A 25684-nucleotide genomic window follows, 5' to 3' on the forward strand; every position below is an offset into this window, starting at 1 on the left:
GCGTTTAGTTATTTTCCTCACTATAGATTAATCTACATAAAAGTCCCTATATGATGAGTAGGGGTAAGTGAATGAGTTGATGATTTCCGACACAGTCTTCGTTTATAAAAGGTCAATTAGAACCGATCAACCATAGTGGCCAAAGATGTGTACGAGTGTTACTCAAATTGCCACATGGCGGGCAGCACTTCCCCACAGACGACCACCTTCTCTGCCTGTTCCGCACATGTCAGGGTCAGTCATTTCTTAACCCCGAGGGTCACTGGCCACATCCAAAATGTCAAAGGTTAACCGAGCAACTAAATACTAAATCGTCCAGTTTTGGGCAAACAAATGTGTGGCCACCTCTCAAGCTCCACTGGTGGTATATAAACGGAATTTAACAGGCGTCGCTGTCTGTGTGCATTATCACTGAGGAAGGTGTGTGGTCTTTTTGAGGAATGGCACAAGCTGCAGCTGTCAGGCAAAGGTTGGTGAATTCCTGGGTCAGTTAGAGGAAAAATTCCTGAGATTTCACAAAAAAAAAAAAATGCGCCCATGTTTGTCCAGGGCTTTTTTTTTTCTTTCTCACATCTTGGGATTTGACAAATTTGCCCAAATGTTCTTCCAAAATAAAGAGGCTGGGGTTATGTAATTTCCAGCATTTGACTTTTCAGTTAAGAACAAAGAAGTGTTGTACAGTGGGCTGTTTGCACATGAAATCAGAGGCCTTAGATGAATTTCACTGGAGACGGATTTGAAGTATCTAAGTAATGCCTAATCTGAGGCTTCAAATCCATGTACTATTCTACTTTTAAAAGTATTGAAGACATCTGTAGATGGATTTTCAGGAAATGCCACAGCCTGTAGTTGCTCTGGATGTTTTGTGCGCCTGGTGCAGCCAGGGAGATGCTGCTTTTGGTCAGTATCCTGAAATGGCTGTTGCTGATTGTCCTCATGTCGGATTTTATTTACTACAATTGCAGTCATATTGCTGCATGGCAATACATAGCAACAGAGCTTCTCACCATATAACCAATTGAATCCGCTTTGGAGGAAAAACATAAAACAAAGCAATCAGTTTGGGTTCTCTGTCATTATTTTTCTCACACATAGCAGCACAGAGGCAATGCAAGGTGAGAACTATCCAACACCTACTGTCGTAGAGATTTTCCCCTCTCTTGCCTCCTGTAGAGAAACTAGTTCGTTCTGTCCACATTTCAAACCCACATTGGTCAGAGAGGTTGTCAACGTGCTGTCGATCTGACCACAGCTTCTCTCCAGCATCAAAATTATTGTAAAAGCAAACAGGCAACAACCCAGGGAGACTGCAGATGCAACACACATTTTATGCCTGGACTCCTTGTATTGTCCTCTCCCCCACTGACCATGATCCACTACTTGTTCCCCTCCTTTGTCCCCAGGATGTCTGAGGTTGTAAATAACTTCAGAAATATTTCTAAGCTACCCACAACATTGCTATTGTCTGCAGTATAAGAGTATCCATTTCTCTCTGTTCTGCTACAGAGCTGATTTAAATCAGCCTGCGTTCTTAATGAGCCATGCTTTTTGAATTATCTTTGGAAAACCACAGACATGGCACCAAATCCATGTTTGGATAGGGCAGATTTTATCGTATAAGCTTCGAAGAAGATTGATCTCTTACACAACATGCTAGTGTGCCAGTCTTTAGAGATAAAACTCATAAGTTAATTCGGTTTGATTATTTACAGTATGAAGCAGTATAAAGAAATTGGGCTATCAGTTTGGTGCAATTTTTACCTCGATGAGTTGGTTTCCAGTGGAACTCATTTTAAAATGGGAATCTATCCTGGACTGTATACAAAGATGGATAACAATACTGCTCTTCAAAAGTGAAGCCAAAGCATCTTGTTCACCCCCTGGAGGCTAGCTGCATTACAGGTCATAAGTCCTACCCCCAATAGATGGGACATGGACCCAAATTGAAAGTCTCCCGGACTGCATCTTTTTCCACAATCTCTCTGAACCTGGCTTTTAATCTGGTTTATGTCGCATCTGCTTACATGGAGAAGGCAGTATTTATGACCTATACTGCGGCCAGCCACCGGGTGTTGATTGAGGCACTTTGGCTTCAGTTTTGAGGGGTTGTCATGTCGTCCTTCCAGTCTATGCCCTGACTGTCACTCTTTCTAGCACCCCCATGTACATCACTTTGGACCCCCAAAACCGGAAAGACATCTCAAGCTTATTATAGTTGTTGTGATCTATGGAGATAGGAGAATTGCTGTTCTGCGTAGAAATTTGCAGTCAATGCATGTTACAGAAATGGCATTGTGACTTTCAAACTCTCATCAATATCAAAGGCCTTGTTTGACAGGCATGAAAGTGCCATAAATGTTATATATATGTATATGCCTACATATTGACAATATCTCTAAAAGGAATAAAATGTAATGGGCTACATTTATGTGAGTGTAAAACCATGTCTAGCTGGGGATATGTCAATGTTCCTGGACTCATATCAAAGCTAATATTCAGCCATAAACCAGTGTTGTATCTTAACAAGCAGAAAACCCATTGCTTTTTTCTTTCAATTAGTTTTCATGAGTGGGTCACATCTGTCATGAGGAATTTTAACAAGGGAATTGGGAACCATTTGTTTGAATTTCCAGTAAACATCTCAATTTGTATGATGTCCCCCAAACTCTTCGAACAATACCATACCTCAATTTATCAACGTGTCATAGCACAAAGTCTGTCACCTTAAGAAACATTCTTATATGGATAGTCTCTACACAGGATGACCCCAGTGCCATTAGTTTCATGGCAGAGTTAAATTAAATGCTGGTGCCTTAATTGAAATGTCTTGTCCTCAAAACAAATCGCTTTGATGTTGGCTTTTGATAATTAGAAAGGGAAACCAAGAAATAATTTTAAATCCCCACATCTTACCCTGCCTACTTGAGAAATGTATAACAATATTTATAAGTGGGATACTTATCTTCTTCTCCCTTCATCTATTTTTGTTCACCCATGTGTTTGAATGTCATGCGTGTGTTGTGCCATGTTCTGCTGTTTGTCCCTTTAGGGATTGCCTGGTCTCCCTACGCTGGCTGCTTTGCACAGCAATCAGATCCTGACTGTCAAGGTTTGTCGGTGGTGGTGTCGCCTGTAGCTGCTCAGTCCGACCCCTCTGCAGTGCACACTGGGAGTAAATGAATCATTGCTGGCTGCTTTTTCTCCGAGCCTGATGATAGAGTAGACACAGGGAAAAAACACCATCTAATTAATCACAGCCAGTCAATCGTCCCTTCCACACTACTGCTACCAGTTTTTCACTCAAGAGATTCCTGTTCCATGCTACATGCCAAAGAAAAGGTGGCCTGTATAGTCCAGTAATATGTAGCGGACTGGAACAATAGGAATCTTGAAAGCAAGACATGGTCTGGCTTGTGTCCATTGATGCTAAAATGAATGGAAGGAACTCCAAGAGGAAAACTCGTCGATGAACCGAGGTGTTTTTTTAAAACTCGTGCCCATGGTTCACCACAAATCCTTCAATCCACCAATTTGGCCTTCAGGATTGTTTCAGCGATGGATGAAGCCACTTAATACCAATGGACACTAGCAGAAAAAAGCATGCATTGAAAGGCACAAGGTTAATAAATCAACCCCAACTCAGAGGGTTCGACTAAGCTGGTGTCAGTGTGCGCAGCTCCCGGGGTCTGATTTAGCAGCAGGCATGATGATAATGATAATGATGACAGCGCTTTCACAGGGGAGGACAAATTCCCATTTTTCCGGGGACTGCGAGCCCGCTGTGGCACCCTCGCACCCCCGAGGTGGTAATTATGGGCCCTGGCTCCAAAAAATATGCCCAGACTTCCGAAGCAAACCACCTCAGTGCTGGAAAAGTGTGGATTTCTCTCCCCAATGTGTGAAGGCGCTGGAGTGCGGTCCACGAACACAGGCCTTTCTAACAAAATCTGTTTCTTTTTGCATTTGCCTTCCTCCTCCTCCTCCCTCTTCTTCTTCCGGGACCTCATCCTTCTTCAACCTTCTCTCACCTCTGTGACCTTCGACCTCTTGACCTCACACACCTGCTCAGATGGTCTTCCCTAAGATCAATCATGGCTTTCTTTCCGCTGACCAGCAGCTCATAAAGCGACGGCTCATTAAGGTAGTGGCTGTGTCTTCACTCATCTTCTCCAGTCCACCGTGCCAAGTCTCTTCGTATTACTTCTCTCTGGCCATTCGGCAGTTTGCATGCAAGCCTTCAGACAGACGTGTCACATGCACTCTGTTACAATGAATGAATGACTGTCCTAGCATTATTTAAATGTCTTTGCAAGTTAGTTGGCTAAATATTTTTTGACAATCCATTTTAATAATGGACTCTCTTTGATGATTGTAGCTCTACATTCTGAACACTTTGACCTTTTTCAGTCTGCACTTCATAAACCCTATTCTTCTCATGAGGTCCATTATAGAATGCATGCATTAATATTTCAGCCGTAGATAAACAACTGCAGCTCCATCTTTACTGTTGTATGCTACATGTAGCTTTAGCCGAGAGATTCAATAGCACAAATTCTACTCAATGTTACGAATGGAGGCAGCCCATATAGCCACCTGCCAGAACATTTCTCTGCTTCATCATTATTTAACTGCTGTAGTCTCAACTGATCCAACGATATCACAGCCTAATGATGATGAAATGTTTGCTATTCTGCTACACAGGGAGATCAGGGGCAGGCCGGACCGCCTGGGCCTCCGGGGCCACCAGGCCCTCCAGGGCCGAGGGGGCCTCCAGGGGACACTGGGAAAGATGGGCCCAGAGGTGTGCCTGGTCTACCAGTGAGTATTGATCTTCACCTGCCATGGGGAAGTTGGTTTAGCAATTTACAAAGGTTTACTTTAGTTTTCAGAAAAAATAAAAATTCATTGTTTTCATGAAGCTCATTCATAATGATTTGACTCAGTGCCAGAGGGATTTATCCCAATGAAAACCTTTCAAATGACGTCTCAACGAACTACAGCGCAGTTCATTATCCAAAATGCTCTTTTCCATGTATTTACGTTTACTTGGTTGGTTTTCATTATAATGTAATATTTTCCATGTCTTTAAGTCTGTCACTGGCATTACACAAATTTATGTGAATTCTGCCTGTGAGAGAAAGATGAAACAGAAAACGCCTGTCAATTACGTTGAGCCATAAAACCTTCCAAGGTCTCCAGCTGATCTTTATTGACTTGGCTGAGTTCACCGTGGGGGTGCAAAAATATAAAGTGTTGTTTATCTGAGTCTTTCCAAGATTTGATGACTATTGTTTTTAAGCTCCCCCTGATTGCAGTTGCAATACTCGCGTTTTCCCTAGAAATTAAATTTTCTGTGATTTATTTTATGATTTACTTGTGCTGCAATGAAAATCTCACAGAGACGGTGGCAAAAATCCTCCTGTGAATGTCAAAAAAACGGGAACACAGTTCAAGCATTGACTTTGGCAGAGCTATGTGGACATGGCTAACGTCTCATTTCTACCCTGAGAGCTGCGTGAACATCCGACAGCCAGGCCTGAACCAAAGAAGAGAACAAGGTTGTTGGACGGGGACAGTGAAGGGTACAGGTGGCACAGCATGATAAATGCCTCCCAGCCAACTTGGTATATGAGCTGAACAATGCTGAGCTCTACTTGGCAACCCGGTTGCTACACACCAGAGCAGCTGCTAAAAGAAATGGGGAATACAAAAATAATAATCTTGAGAGTGTTGTGTTGTTAACCAGACAATTTGAATTCTGAATGCTGTTTATGACCTATTTAAAATTTCAAGACTTAGCCTGCTGCTCTTACATTAACTGTCTGTTTTCTATTTCCTTAAGGGTGATCTGGGGCAGCCTGGAGAAACAGGACCTGTGGTAAGACTTTTTTTTTTTTTTCCCTTTCTCGAGTCTCACCTTGAATTTTAGCAATCATCAATGAAATATAGGTGCTAGGAAATGTAGCCTTTAGAAATAGTGTCAACAACCTTTAAAGCAATGGATTGGAAATGGGATGAAATGGCAAATAGCCTGGTTCTGCCAAAAGTTAAGGTTGCATTTACTTAAAGTGTTTGTAAGAGGAAGGAATATCTGCAGATATTTATCTTAATCCAGAAATCTGTCATTATGTATGTGTCTCGCACTTGCCATGTGTACTGTTAAGGACCCAAGGAAGTGCAGTATTGAATTTGATGCAATAGAGTAGACAACAATGACAACAACAACTGATTCCCCAGTTTGGGGTTCTGTGTACTGAGTCAATCATCACTGAATTTCGGTGAAAGGCTCTCCATGCAGCAGTGGTGGTGCAGCTTCATGAGTTCTGTGGACTGAGTCCAGCAGTCGGTCTTTACTCACCGTAAACCATTACTGCAGGAAGGTAACGTTTACAGTTTCAGAAAGAAAACTGCAACCAGGTTCACCACAGGCCAAACAAACAGCCCATTCCAAACAGGCAGGTTTAGAATGGGCACTGTTATACAATTACATTCTGAGGTTATCAACATCATTTATCAAAGCAGTCGTGTTCAGATGCTGCCATTTAGGATATTTTTAAATGTACAATATTTATGAGATATTCGTAAAGTGGTTTATTGCTACTTAATGACACTTTTTATGACACCCTTCAAAAACATAAGTTTCCTCAAAAACCCGTTATACAGTAGGGACAAGCTGTTCCAGTTAACAGCAATTGGATACTGCTTGTGGTGTTCGGGAAATAAAGCATTTGATTAAAGTTTCCTCATAAAAGCTTAGCTGAATAGGTCAAGCCAAATTCCAGAGAAGGCAAGGTCGGAAAACGGGACCCGAGAGAACACTTGGTAACGTCAGTCTTCACAAGTGCATCGGAGGGAAAGTGAAGCTGACAGAAGAGGTGTTATCAAGCGCTTTCATCTTCTGATTCCATTGCCCTGGACCTTTTTTCACGGTGTGGGAAAATCTGCTAGATCGGAAAGAAACGGGCAGAGAAAATAAAAGATGATGAGGCTTTATAGAAAAAAAAAAGACACATTAACAAGAGAGAAATAGGAGTTTAAAGCCTTGTTGCTAATAGTTTTCAGGTCATTTCACTTGCCGCTTTCTGTAAAATGCTGCTTAAGTTTTCAGCTTTTGTTGACTTTTATATCTTTTACCTATTATCACACTGAGCGGCACTCCAAAATTAGCATGTCATGCTCGTCAGAGTTGCAATAGATGGTCCCAGGTGAGCTCCCATTAGTCTCCAGTGCTCACACAACTGCTCTTGACAGCTGCTGGAATATTTCTCCTAAACATGAATGTTGACTCCCATTCAAAATGAGCTTGAGATGTTTGTATAAAAAATATGGGCTACTCGCTGTAATTCTTGAAATAAGACACACTCCATCATGAGTATATAAACACCGTGACAGTAATGTACTTTTAACAAGGATTAATGTCATCATTTGAAGATCTACCCCACCCCACCCTGTGTTAAGCAGCAGGAGATAAGCACGTCCCAGAGCTTGTAAAAAGATGTGACATGGCAGTTCAGAGCTTCTGTTTCCAGCCAATGGCGTTTTGAAGAAAAAAAGGAGCAAAGATAAGATAGTGGACCAGAGAGAGAAGTTTATGTAAATTATCATTTAGAATGTCAAATCTCTGGAGAGGGAATAAAAAGAAATTCTCCATCGAGAAATACAACACCACACCCTTGATTCGGCCTTTGGAAATCAATATGAATTAGATGTGCACAAGCATCCAGACTGATGGGCTCCACTGAGAGGCCGAGCTGTGATCGGCACCTTCCGATCCAAACTCATGGTGGACATGCTAAGGTTGGTCCTTCACAAAACTTTGCTTCTTTTTACGGTGCTCTCAGAGCTATAGCATCCACTTGACACAGCTCAGCGTTTTGTGATGTAGATGCTATTGTTAAAGAGGCAAAAGTAGATTCCAGAGTTTTCCAGCAGCCTTCCAGGACATATGGTGCTGGTTAGGAGGATTAAGCTCTTGTGGAGAAACAAGGAGGAGGGGGGAGGAAGAAGAAGAAGGAAATAGTTTCAGGATTCAATTCGAAATCATCAGTGCCATAAGGTGTCTCTGGGGCAAATTAAGGAGGTCCTCGGCTCTCTAAAGGTGGCTTCCAGCCTTGCATACAGTTTTCATTTGGAACTTGATTTTGCTTCAAGAAAGACAAGAAAAGCAGTGGTGTATTGTGTGCTGCGTTCCATCTGTAAATGAAAAAACCTCCTCCAGCTTTCTGCTGTTATTTCTTTCAATTATCACAGACCTTCACGGATCAACTTTTACATCCTACTCTTTCCATATAACCCACCATGGGCTCGCGACTCACCTTGGATATTTATTTTTAATGCACAACAGACATGCATGCAGGGATCTAGTTTTCTCAACGTGCCTGTATAATGTGGACATATCTTTAATATTTTTGGTTTCCTTGACTGAGTTTCTTTTCCTTTAATGTGAAGCCAAACATGAGGAGCAAAGATGTGACTAAATGTCCTCGGACATGCTCTGTAGTAGCCAACTATGTTGGGGCAAATGCTGACATCAATGGGAAAAGTATTTTCTCAAAGGAAAGTCTTGGTCTTATTGTGACAGGATTTTAGTACCAAGGTCATCAGGTCATGTTTATTGCCCAGGATTTACAGATTTAGAGTTGCTGCAGAATCTGATAAACCTGCCTTTATGTCAGCATAATATTGTACACACCTCTGACTTTGTAGATAAATGGAAATGGGAAAATCTCATACTGTAATGTTACACTTTAATCCAAGTATAACAGATGTGGTTGTGTGATGCACATATGAAGGTGAAGATAAAGAAAAATTCATCACAAATTCTATGTTTCTTGCTTTTCGGAGCTTCCTCTTATTTAAACTTCAAAGTTGACTGGGTGGCCTGCTCCACCATGTGCTGCTGTGTTGTTTACAGTTGTTTTAGCCGTAAAGCTTGTGCGACTGAAAGGGCTTACAAAAGTGAAGAGTCGTGTATGCTTAAAGAAAGCACACACATCCACAATTTTTCCAATATTGGCAGCCAGTGCATTGTTATGCTAACCTGTAGCTACCTGGGCCCAACATAAGACCCAGACTGTCAAAAAAATAAATTTCCTTTTAAGCAAAAAAATGCCATAATTGAATATAAATAAAAGTAATGTTGCAAAGCCTTTACGCAGATCGTATAAGTCAAACAGATGCTTTAAACAGAAGCTCTTAATACCCCAAAGTTCAGACATGCTGCGTCTCTGTGCTTTGATGGGCCAAAATGTTTTTTCCTCTAAATGCTGAGAGAGAATCGGACATGCACCCTGTGAGGATCTTCGAGTGGCTGAGGGGTTTGCCTGCAGACCGAGTGTGGGAATTGACCTGGCAGTAGCCTCATTGTTTGTCATTTCCAAGTCATGAATGAAAGCATCAAACATTTAGGGCTTTGTGCTCGGATGCTCAACTTCAATCGGCATCCAGTTGATATTGTAAGTTTATGGTTTATTTTCACTTTTGTGATTGTTAATAGAGTTCAGGTGCAATATGCCGAGCTTGTGCTGTTGTAGCGGAAATTATTATCTTTTTATCTTTCATTGAATGACCTTCAATTTTACTTTTCTTGAGATGTCAGGGCCCAAAGTTGAGAACAAAAGAAGCAGGATCAGGACTTCCTCAATGATTCTTGACTCTCTGAAAAAAAATCTCCTCAGCCAGTAGGCCCTGAGTGCTCTCAGATGTAGCCAGGCTAATTAGCACTCAGGCGAGTGGCACATGCTTGCACATACCTAGTGGGTCATAAAGATGTTTACCAAGCCCCATTGAGGGTAGCTAACAAAGGCTTTTAAAGGCAAGTAGGAGGAAAACCTTTCTCTCAATTGGCCGGGATAATGAAAGTTGTTCATTGAGGTTTTTGTTATAAGTGCAGACGGAATGCACCATAAATAAGCTGCAACTGTGTGGGCTGCTTCTGTAAATGTGAGAACTTGTTGCTGCTGCATTTTCACAAGCTAGTTCTTTACTTAATAAAAAAAAAAGAAGGGGGAAACCGAGAATGGGAAAGTCTTGAGCTACGGTCTCTTGGTGATTGCTTCAGAAACTAAATAAGATATGGAATAGATAAAACAAACCGCCTATTCTCAGAAAACTGGTTATTAAGCCAAGCATTGGTGCTTTGGCCGTGAGGTGTAGGATAGGGTTAGGGTTGGCGGTCATCACTCCCATTTCTTCTTCATAGACATTTTTACAGACAGACAAACTTTTCAACTTGAACTTGTCTTTGTTGACTACTTTTTAAAATACAGGCACACAAACGTCCAATCTTTAGTTTTAAGCAAATTATACTGCATCAACAAGAGTGAAGCCGAATAAAAAGTTGTTGCAGCGGACTTGTAGAGCACAAGGTCGTCCTAGCCTCGACACAACTGCGCGTGACGAGCCAAATGGATCCGTTCACTGTGGATCCTGAGTCGATGGTGAGAAATAAGCTGGCAAACACGAGGTGTCACTAGGTGTAACAGCCAAGCATGGTTGTGTTGATGAACAGAGTCAAGCTTTAGCCAACTTGGAAGGAATTAACTTTCAGCTTGGTTTTCCATTTTTTCCTGAAGCAGTCCGGCTGTTTTTAGGTAGATTCAGTGGTGGATTTCGAATTTGAGTTATTCCTTTTTTCTCTGTTAGCACCGTTAGTTGAATATATTTTGAAAAATGTTCCGTTGTTAAAGCACATTGTGTACTTCAAAAAAGCTTCGAAAATATAAATTGGCAACAAATTGTCATTTTTATTCTAAGTATTGTTAGTAAGTGATTGGTTTATTTTTAAAAAAACTGCTGAGAGGAAAGGGGGATTTGAGGGGCCAATCAGATTTCAGCTGGGGCCAGTACCCCCTGGCCCCACTTCTAAATCCGCCCCTGAGGTACTGGTGCAGGAGGCTGAGGATCCGTCATGGCCGCCAGACTCTCTGTGGCGAAATAACAGCAGGTTGAAAATAGAAACTGTCCTCCCAGACACATCTATCACCAACTCAGATCTCAAGAAGAGATGTGGCGCCTTTTTGCTCCATCTAACTTCCTGGCTTTGCAAGTCTTTCCAACTAACGGCTTGTTTAGGTAACGAACCACAGTCCGTGTTGGACCAGAAGCGCAGAATTTCAAACAGTCAAAGCAGATACATTTTCACAGTTGCTAAAATGAAAAAAGACATAGATCAACATAAATAGATTAAACCGTAAATATTAAGTTATTAGGGATTCATTTGTTTGGTGCAACTCAATATAAATAAGGCACAGAGGGAGTTGATTTTTGGTTTTTGTCAAAGGAATAAAACAAGGGATCAATTTGATTCTGCTCTGCCTGAAGGGGTGTGTGCGCTCACTGTATGAAATCCTACCAAAACCATTGCCAGTCTCTGTGCTGTGACCATGTTGGCTGTGGAAATCACATTATTTTATCTGACATATTCTGTTCTTTCTCTCTTCCACTCTCTGTTGCTCTGTCTCTTGTCATTTGTAGGGGCCTGAAGGACCAGAAGGGCCAAAGGTAAGTTATAAAAAGAAAAAAAACATTTCTACTCCCAACGGCACATCTTACTTTTCTGTTAAATTAGATAAAATAAGATTTCCTGACTTAGGTACACTTAATCAGGCTGAAATCTGCTTTTTCAGTCCATATGTTACAATCCTAATGAACCTAATTCTAACGTAAACCAACTGGGAATTTCTTTAGCATTAGAATTCTGTTTTGGTTTACATAGTAACTGTCTCGGGGCAAGTAAATAGAACAACAGGCAAGTTAAGGCTGGAATGGCGTGAGGAGGCAAAGGGAAAAGAGTGACGGAGAAAGACACAGAGCAGAGAACCTGGAGCTAAGTGCTGTGATACAGGCGGCGGGTCCCTGGCGGCGCTGATGTGAGGAACAGATGTAAGCTTTATCCAGCCATCAGGTAGCTGCCAGTGTTTGTTCAGTGTAACCCAATCAGACACTTCCTGTCTGCGCTGTCATCTGTCGGCAAGGCCTCCTGTCGGTGTGGGTGTGCGCGTGTGTGTGTGTTGAGGGTTCAACGATGACACACCGCCACGTTAATGACTCATAAGCAAGGCCCGAGGCTACTCAATTAGATCTGCCGCCGGTGGAGTGCTGTGTTTAGCAGAGAGGCCACGTCAATGCTTATTCATGTTTCATCGCCATAGTGATTGATTTGGTGTCATTACATGAACTAAAGTGAATCATATATTTTGAACTTATCTAAGCTGGAATTATATTTTTTTTACTAACTTCCCCACCTTCACCTTCATCCCAGGATGCTGCAGCTGAGGTTTCCACTTATATTTTTGATATATTGGAGGATAACCAAAATGAGTTCGAAGTATTATTGCTCCGAGTTCTTGTTCCAATATTACATCCATCTCTGATATGTAAACGTAACCATGGTAACAGGAAATCACTCATATAATGAGGGTGGGCGTATAGCCAACATAAGCAAACCGCTGTATTTTAAAGCTCAACAGAATTATTCTCCCATTCTCGCCCTCTGCCTACCTACCCAGCAGATCTTTAAATATGACATGCAGTTTTTATATTCCCCTGGTTTTGTAAGACAAAACCAGTATCTGCAGAAGTGGGGTTAGGGATAGACAGGGCAGCCCAGGAACACTTCTTGGCTGTTTTCGTGTGGTGTCGACTTTTGATTGAAGTTATGTACAGGATTTTATTTCATTTTTTGGGTGTTGAGTCCATTGGGAGGTGGTTAGGACAGAGAGAGAAAACCTGCATGGTCATATATTTATGTGACTTTTGCAAAATGCAGTTGGTTTTTTTCTGCATTGATACCTAAAGGCCTTTGTGTTTGTTTCCCAGGGTTCCCTTGGACTTCCTGGAATCCCAGGTGTTGATGGACTGAAGGTGAGCTCATACAAAAAGCACCATTCTGTGTATGTGTAAACTTTTCTGCTAGATTTTGGTAGTTAACTAGTTGTTTGGACTGGATTTCCATAGATTAGAGAGTTTAAAAGGGAAAATATGTATACTTTTATTACTCATACGTAGGTGTCTGCTTTTAATTTTAAATTTTAAGTTTCATAAGTAGGCTCGCTCAGTCAGCTGTCTTGTTTGGATGTATTTTAAAACTGCAACAAATTTATATTGCTAAACTTTTACATTTATACTATAAAGTGCACATTTTCAAAAACTCCTTCGCACTCCTGCCCAAAGCTGCTTCGGTGGTGGTGATATCGGTTGACAGGAAAATAAGCTCACTGAGCATGCTAACAATGCTGTGGTATTTGACGAATCGTTGGTGTAGACTTTATCGCCAGTTAGTGGCCAGGCATGCTCATTTGAGCGTTGGTTTTATAAAAGGATTTTCTCTAAATGCAGTAGTGTAGTCTAATGTTAGCCTTAGTATGGAATAATGATTCCCTCCCAAAAAAAACAAAAAAAGTGGAGAAAGCCAACACCTGAAAGTATTTTATCTTCAAACGACCGACTTTAACGCTCAAAAATATTTTCACTCGTCTTTTTTTCTGCACATATGTTCATATCAGAAAAGTTCTAAATATTTCAAACCACTCTTCTATTCAGGAAAAATCCCCTGGGCCACGAAATCCCTTTTGGGGCTGTGAACCTGCTCTCACACTCAGCTTGTTCCTGCATCTCATTCTTGAAGCCAATTGAGTAGATGCAGTGCAGGTGTTTCACAGTGGGGATAAATGGAAAAGCATATTTATTCCAGAGATGGCACAAGTGAAGAGAACGAATGAGGAGATGATTTGAGAGGCACTTACTTTCTAATCTCAAGCATACATTTACACAGATAGGAGCGGAGAGGCACGAACGGCCATAATAGGAACCAGAGTGAAGAATTTTAATTTTGTAGAGACCTCTGGAGAAAACAAAAGCTGAAGGCCTAATTCCATACCAGCACCCGTGAAACAGAACTCCAATGCAGTTATTAAACAGAATATGTTCTGGTATGTAAGTGTTGCTCATGCAGAAAGTTGAACTGTATACAGCATTGAGAGCAGTGACAGGATGACTGGCAGACGTCATATTGATCTGACATAGATATCCACCGAGAGTTTGCTAATCGAATCTCATCAGGACCAGTTTTATGGCTCCATCATCATTACAACAATGACAGCCATATGTGAGCTGATAGATGATACATGATAATTAAAGTGTTTATGAGGAGATTCACCGCTAGTGTGCAGTGGGGGGTAGCAGTAGGTGTTTCAGTGGGTTAAGGTTGGAAACACAGATCATACACATAAATATTCCCATAATGCTTCATCCAGATTACATCAGGAAGGATTTTTCTGTAAAACCCTTACTACTAACTACAAACAACTGGAGCGCATATCTCCCTAAACAGTCCCCTTAAATTCAAGTTGCACCAAATGTCACACTCTCAAAGATATCAGTCCCCTAAACATGCCTGATTTTTTCATCAAGATCCGTAAATTATTCTCTTTGAAATCTGTGAATTTAAAAAAACGTCCTATCTCGCAATTTTAAAGAAAGTGATAAACAGAGGTCTGCCGCTTAATTGTTTCTGGCAACAGAGGGACTGTGGCTGAGGTTAGAACTCTGACTCACACCAACAGCTAACTCTTATTCATCAGATAGACTTGGCTTTCTTCTATTGCTCATACTCAGAACCAAACAGGAAATAATTAGACTTATAGTCAGCTTGTTAATCCTTTCTACAATACGGCTGGGGTTTTAAAATGTATGATATTTATTGACAAGTTAAGTTACCTACCTGTTTACCGGTGACACAAACTTAATCTCTCTAAAGGTCAAAGGTTTTCTATGTTGAGGGAGAAAATGTTAACCTTTTTATATCTTCTGATCTAAAATCAGAGTTCACATTAATTAAACATCACACTCAATACAGCCAATGTGTGTATGTTGTGCTGTCCGTAGGGGGATGTAGGCATTCCAGGATTGGACGGTATCCCTGGAGTCAAGGTCTGGTGCGCACATATCCTGTGTGCTCTTATTCTTGTAAATTCATTGTGATCATATTTTTTTTAAATATATTTTTATTGTTTGGAAATTCTTTTTCACTTTTCATCCTTCCCCATCAAAAAAACATTGTTTTCCCCATAACTTTTTGGAAACATTGCCATATTTCTTTTACACATTTGTTAAATGTTTTTACACTTTTGGCATTTTTGCATAAACTGTATTTGCAAATTAGATGAATATGAACATGTTATCTTCATAGCAGATATTCATGTGTATCATTTAAAGCTATATTGGTACCTAACAATAGCTAAATATTCATATGAAATTTTAATTTTAGCTTGAATTGTATTGACTGTGAAAGTTTTAAAAATTCTTCAAACAGCAGATACTTGGGGGTCTGTCTGGCGAAAAGTCAGACATAACACAAGAGAGTTTCCATGATCCAACATGAATTTAACCCCAGATACAATCTGACCCTCAGTGGCTGCAATAATTCTTCCAGTTGAACCCACCTCCCCCTGAGCTTCTCTGCGTCTAAAACTCTGCTTTCTTTCCCAACAGGGTGAAATGGGAGATCAAGGTGAAAAGGTAAAGCCCTTATTCGCACCGCCTAACATTATTGTTAGCATCGCTCTCGATATCCCTCCATGTGTTAGGAAGGACTTCGAGATAAAACGACATAGGCTCGGTCTTTCCTTCTCACGGCTCCAGCTTGTTTGTTTTTTCAAAGGGGTCTCCCCCTGTGAAATCTTTGCAGGGAGCAAGTCGGTGATTCAGGGAGTCTCAAAACTGAACCTCCTCCGGCTCCAGGCCTCTTAACAATAGCCCCACTGAGGAGAAGCAGCCGTGTTCTTGCCTGCTCCCTAATTCTAATGGTGCCCATTTTCTCTGAAGTTGGACAGCAGCGAGTGGGAGGTGTGAACATTGAGCAAGTCGAGAGTGAGGCATGCTGCATGGGGAGGGTGGAGATGACTCAGCGTGCTTCATCGACCACAAAACCTGCCTTCAGGCGGTTTGTCTCAGTTGTTGATCCGAGTCTCTTGTCAAATCGGAGACTTATTTACCATCATTAATACTCCTGATTCAGTGTAATACTGTGGTTCAGCAGGCGGCAACCATTGTTCACAGTAACATAACTGTCCTGTGGAGAATAAGCTGGATGGAAATGAACATAAATTTGCATAGAAACTGTTTACTGAGCCATTGGAGAAAGGACATATTTTCGGCTTTTGTTATTTTACTGTGTCAAAGGTTGCATCATTTTGCATAAGGTTGCAAAATTTCAGGAAAATGTCCGGATTTCAGTGCTTGTCTGAAAGCTGCTATAAAACACTTTTTGGCTTTGTTAACTAAGAGCAAGCAGGAAAATTCATGTCGAACAAATACTGTCATAGTTGGTAACATTATCCATAATTCATTTGCTGATGAAAACTTGATGTCAATACAGAATTTGAAAACTAATCTCATTTACTTCTTAGGTCAATGTTCTCCACACAACCTTTGATTTCAAATTTGAATATGTTTTTCTAGATTTGCAGTTTGTTAGGCTTCCACTTACTTGACATGAAATTGTGGTTTAAAAAAAAAGAAAAAGAGAAAAGATCAATTTCCTGCCAACGACGGCACTGAAACTCACTCGTCTCAAAGTGCCATGGAGGAGTTTTTATTTTGAGATGAGACACATATGTTAACATTAACTGTTGTTTTTGGCATTGGTTGCTAAAGAAGAGCCAGCAGGCTCAAAATAATGCCAGCCTTTGACAGATTAAAAAACTGTTTGGTGCAGAAGCACAGAGCCTGTAACTGTTCATTTCTTGAAGTCCTGACACAAACTTTTATTTTAAATCCTTGGATTAGCAAATCACCATCCAATTAGGAATATGTCAACTGGATTAAGAGCAGTGAAAGTATTCTATCAACAAGGCGAAGAGGCTGCACCAATCTGTAGGTTTTGGGGGCTGGAGGGACACATAGGGGCCAATGTTAAAGCAACACGATGTTACTTTTACTGAGCAACAGCTCCCTCTGCAGCCACACGTGTTGATTCAGTCATTTAACCTCCGTTTCCGATCTCCCAAGTGTTTTTTGTGTAGAGAAAAAAATCAAGTTTCCTTGCTGAATATTGAGATCGATGCTGGTTTTTATTGATTTTCAAGTCTTTTTTACTCATCTACTGGTCAGCATGACATTTGAACTTGCTGGGCCTTATTCTGGCAACTTAAGCAGTGACTAATAGTCAGTTTCTTGCAGGAGATTCCCCATTGAGCAAAGTTGCATGGTGTAAGAATAGTTGGGAATTAAAATATTGCCTTTTTTTAGGTAAAAAAGTTACATAATGTTGCTTTAAGCGCATGCTGTGCTTACCATGTTCATCTTAGTCAAGCTAAATTTGATGGATTGAGCTGAATTGATATTTCAATCAACCACAACTTCCAAGCTCATGGTGAGACCAGAGGAAAAGTCAGTAGATCCTGGTTCCATTACTCATGGACGATGAATGTATGAACAAAATATAAAAAAGGCAATCCCCCCCAATCCTTTGGGACCAAAGAATTAGACCCAACACCGCCTTCCCTAGAGCCACTAGTGTGGCCAAATACAACCCTGACATTCAATCGGCTTCATTCTGCTCAGATGGAAAACATTTAGAAGCCATATTCTTCACAGCTGATGCCAGGAGTTTCTGATCGCCATGATGCCCCATGGAGTGTATTACATCACCTGAAATCAGTCATATTGGAACCACGTGTGATGACTCTGTTAGTGACCAAAGTGAATTTAACATGCGCAGTAATGGCACATCATCTCCAAGCGTCCTTTAAGCTGTTTTACAGTGCAGTCAATCACGGAAAGAGAAGATTTATCAAAGTCCTGCTGTGTATTATGCATGTTCAGCCTGGCATAGAGATAAAGAAATCATGTTTTTCTTTAGAGTTTCTGCTCCCGACTGACACATTCTCGTTATGTTTTTGTGATTGCCTCTGTGTGATTTCATCGCAGGGTGATATGGGTGAAGACGGTCCGAAAGGGGATATGGGGGAGAAGGTATGTAAACTCCACTTCTATCCTTTCATTCTCTTTTGTTTATGTCTTGGAACCTGCTCAGAGAAACAGCAGAGAGTTTGGCCGTGGCTGTAAAACATAAAAAAGAGGTTGATGTCAGCCATCTGAGAGGAGATCTGTGGAGAGTAGCCAAGGTCAAGTGCCATCAGCTGAAGTCAAGGCTGCACAACGGCAATCGTCCTGGCACTTGATGCGTCCTTTGTGCTTAATGTAGACTTAATTGCTGTGCCATGCCGACTCTACTTCCTTCTGCCTGGATGGCTCCTGCATCAATTTGGGACCATTTATCATCAAGACAGCTCGTCAAGTTGGGATCAATTTCTAAAAAACTTAGAGTCAAGCTCGTGTGCTGGACAGATTGTTCAGATTCATATTTCTCTCCAAAAAGCTTTTGTTCTTAAGATTGTTTTGTTCGTGTCCAGAGTCAGATTATACATCCCTTCCAGAACTTGCCACATCCCTTTGTTATCATCATCTTACAACAGCAGTATTTATGAAAATAAATCATTCCTATTTGTATTGGGTGATACCATGGCAACATTTGGGCGTCTTTTCCCTTCAGATTTGATTTAAAGCATTTTACAAATGAAATAATTAGAGATTGGAATAAATGATCGTTTGAAAATGTTGATTCAGCTTCTCACACTTCTGAGAAAAAATAATATTTATTCCCAAATTTGCCAAAAACAAGGTACACATGGTAACAGAGAACAGGCAGCGGACACAAAATACTGTGAAGTTTTATACACTGGAGAAATCCTGGATTAGGTATAAGAAAACACAACATAACTGATAGAGCAGCAGCAGCAGCAGCAGCAGCAGAATAGAAGCAGTGTACTCAAAATGTCACTGTCAATTTATTGCTGTGCAGCAGAGAACAACTTTGATAACTTCTCACTTTATGGGTATTCTGGTTTTTAAAAGAGTGCCGAACCCGGCTGCCAAGAAAGACACCATTTGAGGGAAACAGATGCAGGATATCATCTGTGGAAAAATGAGCGAACAAAAGGGAAAGTGGAGGGCGATAAAAGTTTGCAGCTCCAGCACAGCTTTGATCTGTTCCACCTTAGCGCAGTAAAAGGAAGGGGAGGGGGGGGGGCTGAAAAAAGGAAAACATTTTGTGCAGGAATGATCAAGAAAAATTGAGCGCCATGGGAATTCAGACTTCTGTAGCCAGTCATCTGCCATTCATTCTTCGAGAGCAGGCGGGTCTGTGTATTTTTCAATAAAAAGAGACAGAACGTTGTGTAAAGAGCTGGAAATCCTGCAGATCTTTTCATTAGATTACATGTGATGACCCTATCTCTTCAGATTGTAAACATCAGGATGTAAAGTGAGCATTTTTTTTTACAGTGAAGAACATATGGTGGGAATAATTGCTTTTCAATCAAGATGTCTATCCAGCTGCGTTTAACATATGTCACACACACATACCATGGGCCGATTTATTTTTCAAGTGAGCGTGCTGAAAGACGGGTTGGGCCAGTGGAGAAAACTGTCGTTCCACAAGCTGAAGCACGAAAGACTTTTTCTGTCCAATCGACTGCTCATCCCTGATATTTATTGTTTTATATATGAAAGAAGAAACTGGAGAATAGAGGGGGCAGCTTGAGGGGTGAGGGGAGCAGGGGAGGGCATCTTCACTCCTCCAGGCCTGAAGATGCCAAAGTTAACAATACCCAGCAAGCACTGTGGGGAAGAGTGTGGTAAAGCGAGGTGAGAGGTGAGGCAGCGAGCACTTCAGGACGGTGAGCAGAGAGACCTCAGGGAGATGTAGGATAGGGGGGCAGCGTTGCAAGGCTGTGGATGATACAAAGGCATAATGATGGGGGGGAGAAAAAGAGAGACCACAGACCCTGCTGTGTGAAATCACCCACTAATATATCCACTATATCATGAGTTCACCATTTTGTGGTGCTGTGCGAGAGTAGAATAACGATCCACAGCTTTGAAAGGGAATTAATACGTCTCATTGATTTGCAAAGTCGGTATTGATATTATCAAACATTGTATTGGAGTTAAAAAGTATCTTAAAGTTCTACCTCATTACAGTGTTTGAGTAAATGTACTCTTTATATATTTATGTTGCACATTACCTGCTGTGTTGCTTCATCACCAACTGTTTCCGACGGCCTGTGCATGTCCATATCTGACCTCCTTTTAAAACAAATCATTACCACAGTTAAAAGCTGGAGTTCTAAACCATTTACTTGAGCTGCACTCTGTTTAAGTGTTGAATTAGGTGTGAAATTAACTTTGACTCTTCTCATCGAAAAGTTGACCCTCGCAGATAGAAAAATTATTTAATGGTTTAGAAAAGAGAAATAATGACAGAGTGAACTCGTGAATTAGTTTTGGGAAGTTCTAGGCTGTGAACGTTTGGCTCTGTCTGACGTGGCACAGCGATTGGTTTAAAATCTGAATCCTGAGATCCGGTCCAAGCTGTTGTGAACTGGCCTGGGTTCAGCCTGTTGGCGAGGGCCTCTCTCCAGCCAATCGCCCATGTTGCCACACATCGAGGTTGATATTCAGCTGAGGCCTCTGAATGTGGTCACCTCTGCTAACGATCCTAATATGAAGTACGATTCAAGGGCGGCGACGGCATTTAAATGTGACATTTCATCGCAAACTCATTCTGGCTTCTTAGCTCGCTGATTAATTCTCTCCATGTCATTCGCTCTCACCAGGGAAACAGCTGGGGGGGGGGGCTTATTTACCAAACATGCATTAGAAGTTCTTCGCACTATTATGTTTAAATATGCAGTGACAGCTTTGGGTGCCTATAATAAAATGGAGCTGCGGCGACAGCTCTCCCTCCTGCTCTGCTCCGCGGTTAAATCACAAGTTGTGGTCTCGTGGTGGTAATTGGCCCAGCTGGGACATTTCAGCGCTGTGTGCCACACCTCGACTCACCCCCCAACTCCACTTCTTTTTCCATCTCTTCATACTTCACTTGGAAGACATCGAACCAGCGAAAACTCTCACCAGCTTCTTCAACTCGGTGTCACCCGCGTTCGGTTTGTCAGGACGGAAAACATCAGTGGTGTTTATCAGCTCGGCAGCAGGGGAGGGGAGTGTTAATTGCATGTGTAGCATTCACCAATACTTGTTTTCACATGGCGTGTGATGACTCTTTGACTAAAATTGTGTAAACTGTGCTGTTAAGTTTCGTTTTTTCCTGGAATTAGATCCTCATGAGCTCATCCTGGCAAAATTTAACAACGCACACAGCTTCATCCCGCACTTTACATCTTTTTGTACAAGATGTAGCAATGAAGCACAGATGTGGGGCATTCTTATATATCCTTGCCAAAAACAAACAGGTTCCTACTTTGATGCATTTTTGTGGAAACAATTATTCAATCAAGTGAAAAAAAGTAAGAATAATGTGAAGTTTATTATCTTTTATTATGATTTTTATGTCAACCACATCATGGCCTCCATGTTGTTTCTTAAATATGTGACCAAAATCATTTTTAATTTATGAAATCATCATCCTCTCAGATCATCTTCATAAAAAAGCACTTGTGAAAATGCCCAAATTAAAAATTTAAATGATTCATTTTAAGACTGGGATAGAGGTGCCCCTAAGTATGCAACAAAGCCCAGCTATAAACAGTTTACTGTAAAAAAAAACAAAAAAAACGCCATAATTAAACATGCCTTGTGTGCAATGCATCGTAATGACTCCCATAAAAAGCTGAGGGCGAGCGACATTCCTTCAGCAACTTCTGAGCGTTAGGCGTATGTGCAGTGAAACCACAGTCCACACCAGAGCTACAGACCCTGTCTCCTTCTCCGCAGTCCCTTTTCCCACCAACCGCCCATAATTACACTTATTGGCCCCTTATTTTATGTCTGTTTTTACTGTACACTGCAGCAGTAATGCAATGCATCAAAGAGGGCTTGGTTCTGGGCGTCTGAGTTCTAGAAAAGTGTGATTTAAGTAGCGCTGTCGCCTTCTGGTTCCACACCCTACCTGAAGTGATGCAATGAAGAAAGTGATTAAATGGCTGCCCTTAGTGCAGTATATCTATCAGGCTCTTTTCCTCATGTACTGTTGGGGATCTTTATAGTGTCAGACTCTTGACAGTGTGAAAATAACAGTACTGTAGTAAAGAACAAAACTTTCTCAAGTTTTTGTGATGAGGTGCATTTAATCTGAACAGCATATAATCTTTCATTGCTTTTGTCCCTGTAATTGCACAGTATTAATCATTCCTTTTATGACAGTAGAGAAGACCTTATTGGGTCTTAAATAACCTCTGTTACGACAGTTTTTTCGTGCTGTACCTCTCTGATTTTTGTTTTTACCTTTATCCTTAGGGAGATGCAGGCTCCTCCGCAGCTGGCATCAAGGTAAGAGCTAAGCTACTGTCACTTTCTTGATCTTCATAAGGAGTTGGTTGCAACTGTTTTTTTTGAAGTGCGATGAATCCTTGGAAAGTTTGTTCCTTATCCACCCGAGCCTTCGTTGCTCTGGGATGAAAGGATGCATTTGTCAAAATAGGACTGTTTAGTTGCACCGCTGCATCGCAGTCGGTCTTAAAATGTGAACTGCCCTTGATTTGGGACACAGTTGCACATAAAGGGAACCTGGACAAAGGTCTGTGTTTGCATAATATGGCTCTTAAAAGGGGTTTTCTCCTCCTCTATATTGCTGCATGACACTTACTACAATAGGCCTACACTTGAGTTAACTTATCTAATGGTCAGAGTCATGGAATCAGAAAGCTTAATGCTTCCTCACGTAGGGTCAGGGGGTTGGGAGTTGGTGATTTGGGGTAAGAACCTGGAAACAAAGATTCACTTCACGTTTAATATTCTGTCATTGCATCATAAAGACGGAAGTTACCAACTGGTCATTATCAGACTGTGCTCTGCAACATGAAAACGGCTACATAAATGAAATATTCAACATCATAATAAAAAATGTAATTCAAAATAAGGTGATTCATCAGAATATTGCTGTCTATGTAAATGTATTCGCTTGATAAGGTTTGAAGTATTCTAATTACCATGTGTAACTGGTAACCTAGCTCACTCAACCACATCCAAATTGCTAATAAATGATATATGAGGAGTCATATTGTAGTTGACATATCTGGCACTACTTATCAAAATGCTTTGTTTATACACTTCCAATTATGCAAGTATACAAAAGAAGATAAGAGGAAAAAATCACAACGTTGACATATAGTTACATTCAATTTACAAGGATATGCCTTCATCTTTTGCATCTTCATACATTTCCAGAACACGTGTAAATGTGCCCATTTCTGAATTACGTTGAATGATTTAGAGGAGGCCCAGCGTCTCTGTGGCATCAAAATGCTTTTTAACAGCAACGTAATCTTTTGTTAAATGTTTATAAAAATGTCAAAATCCTTAACTAGAATCACAAAACATGAAGCCATGGGAAGGAAAACTTGGATTTACAAATAACCAATGCAGCCCAATGCAGAGATAAAGCAATTGAAAAGAAAACTCTTTGCATGTATTACAGGGTGAACCTGGAGAGCCTGGACGAAGTGGACACAAGGTAACGACTGCACTTTAATCACATTTTCCTTAAATACACAGATGGTAGCATTAGATAAGATTCACCAGTGGTGGTAGGACAGTTTTAATCATAAGTGTCTTTTGAGTCTTTACTGTTTGTTAATGGTTTCTGTGTTGATACTATAAAATATTTGACGGCACAGCAGCAGAAAATAATCAAATGCCGTTTTCATGAATACGCACACATTTACGTTTTCATGCTAGAGCTCAAGTCTGTTGTGCAAGAAAATATAATGGGCCTCGCTCGGCTTTTGACAACAGCATTCCTAACTCAGTTGAACCTCACAGTTGAAAATGTAATAAGGACGGTTGTACACGGTGGGGGGAAGGAGCTCACTGAGCAGACCCCGACACGAACATCACAGCGCTCCGACTCATTTTACATTTGCTTTGGCTTGATACTTGTTCTGAGCCCGTGTAAGCTCCCAGGTATTTAACCAACACTTCTGAGCACACACTGAATCTTTTGGATGTTTTTGGTTTAGCGTAACGTGACCTGTACTTCTGGTGCATGCACGTGATCCTGTGATTTTTCTTTGCATTAGTCCAACTACGCCAATTTTCGCAGGTCAAGCACTCTGCATGCAGCAGAGGAGGAGCTATTTTCCTGCAAAATCAAGTGCAATATTTGTCCCCAGATTGCAACAGTGCTCCATTTAATTATACTTTTTAATCCCAAGTGCTGCACCCCTTTAATTCCTGCTTCTCTTTTCTCTTGTTGGACAAACTGGTTCCAGAGAGACAGAAGGGCTTTTGGCTAATGTCTTTTTTATTTTTTTACACTGTGTTGCAAAGAAAGCACTTGCGGCCGAACCATTTTGTTTTTCGCTGCTTATCTAATCTCTCATTCTGCTTGTGCTGACAATTTACAAATTCTATTTCTCATCATAACTACTATCAGGAGATTGAGTTTTTGCTCCTAATACTATTCAGAGGATGGTGTTGTTAAAGTACTCGTCTACAAGAAAGACATTTTGTTCATTAGTTTTTACAATGCTTTCATTGGCCATGATGGAAATTTACAGCCCTGTGTCTGATCCCCAGAGTGCCACTATACTTGATCATTCTTGTGCGGCGCTAATCAGTTCTTTTCATACGTCATAAATACAATGGTCTTAACAGAGCGTTAAATTATCCTGAAATTTAGTTTTTGAAAATGTCGACGAGGCCTCACATGGGACTTGACCTCAGATTTTTCCACAGTTGGATTAAATGACAAACTCGTATGTAATGGAAGTAAATGGAGTTCTCGACTTGACAATGACCCGACCTTGCTGACGGAGAAATAGGCCAACTCTCGACTCCTCGCACTGCCAAGCTCGTAACGACCTCGACAGCTCTCTCCATCAGCTTTTTGCAGCTTCAAGCAGTATCAGACAGTTTTTCCTTCCAGAAAGCAGAGCTTTTTGCACCTGCCCAAACCAGTCAAATCATAATACAACTACTTTTGCACTTTGTAGATGGCTAACAAGCACTAATCCCACTGTCGAGCCATGGCTGCATGAGTTGCTATGAAAGTGCATGTGCGATACCTTCTGCTAGTGCTCACCGCAACCAAACGACTGTCAACTTACACTCATGGACAGCAGAGAGAGCACTTTTCAGAATAAGAGCAGAAAAGAAAACACTGAAAATTAAGCAATAGAACCCCAACGAGCCGATAGATGAGGCTGGACTCAGCTTAGCTTGGCTTTGGCTGTAACATGTCACACTCTTCCTATGTAGGGAGAGCCAGGACTTCCAGGGCTGCCTGGACTCCCAGGGATAAAGGTAAATGCTTCGCTGTTTTTACCCTCAGTCATTCCATCCAGTGTTGTCCCCGTCCATTCACTTCAGCCCCGTACATAGCAGATCCAAACTCAGCTGACCTTTCGTCATGCGTTAGGTACGACGCGTCCAAGGTCTCATAATCTTGCCTCTTCTGCTGTGTGGGATTTGCACAGAGACCACAAGATTATATCTGCTGCAGCGGCAGAGGCGCAGTAATACCTGTGCTTTAATTGCAGAAAAAAAGGAAGTAAGGAGCTTAGGTAAACTTGACAAGGCCAAACAGTCTTTAGATCTGACCATGCCCCAAGTCAGCAAGAAAACGGACTCATTAAGGTTTGTGAATCGCACAGAGGTCTAT

The 25684-nt window shown here is 41.2% G+C and overlaps 1 protein-coding gene across 1 annotated transcript in view; it reads left to right on the forward strand.

Moving 5' to 3' along the window:
* The window catches only part of LOC109634906 (collagen alpha-1(XXV) chain), a 139944-nt gene that overhangs the window by 94297 nt on the left and 19963 nt on the right, over window positions 1–25684 (forward strand). Inside the window, exons 7-17 of the mRNA XM_069518703.1 lie at window positions 4070–4141; window positions 4702–4818; window positions 5843–5878; window positions 11476–11502; window positions 12820–12864; window positions 14887–14931; window positions 15493–15519; window positions 17932–17976; window positions 22321–22353; window positions 23501–23536; window positions 25282–25326. Of these exons, the coding sequence (XP_069374804.1) occupies window positions 4070–4141; window positions 4702–4818; window positions 5843–5878; window positions 11476–11502; window positions 12820–12864; window positions 14887–14931; window positions 15493–15519; window positions 17932–17976; window positions 22321–22353; window positions 23501–23536; window positions 25282–25326 (528 nt within the window). The remainder of the gene's footprint in view (window positions 1–4069; window positions 4142–4701; window positions 4819–5842; window positions 5879–11475; window positions 11503–12819; window positions 12865–14886; window positions 14932–15492; window positions 15520–17931; window positions 17977–22320; window positions 22354–23500; window positions 23537–25281; window positions 25327–25684) is intronic.

This window comes from Paralichthys olivaceus, chromosome 22 (genome assembly GCF_024713975.1).
Source record: "Paralichthys olivaceus isolate ysfri-2021 chromosome 22, ASM2471397v2, whole genome shotgun sequence".
Lineage (NCBI taxonomy): Eukaryota > Metazoa > Chordata > Actinopteri > Pleuronectiformes > Paralichthyidae > Paralichthys > Paralichthys olivaceus.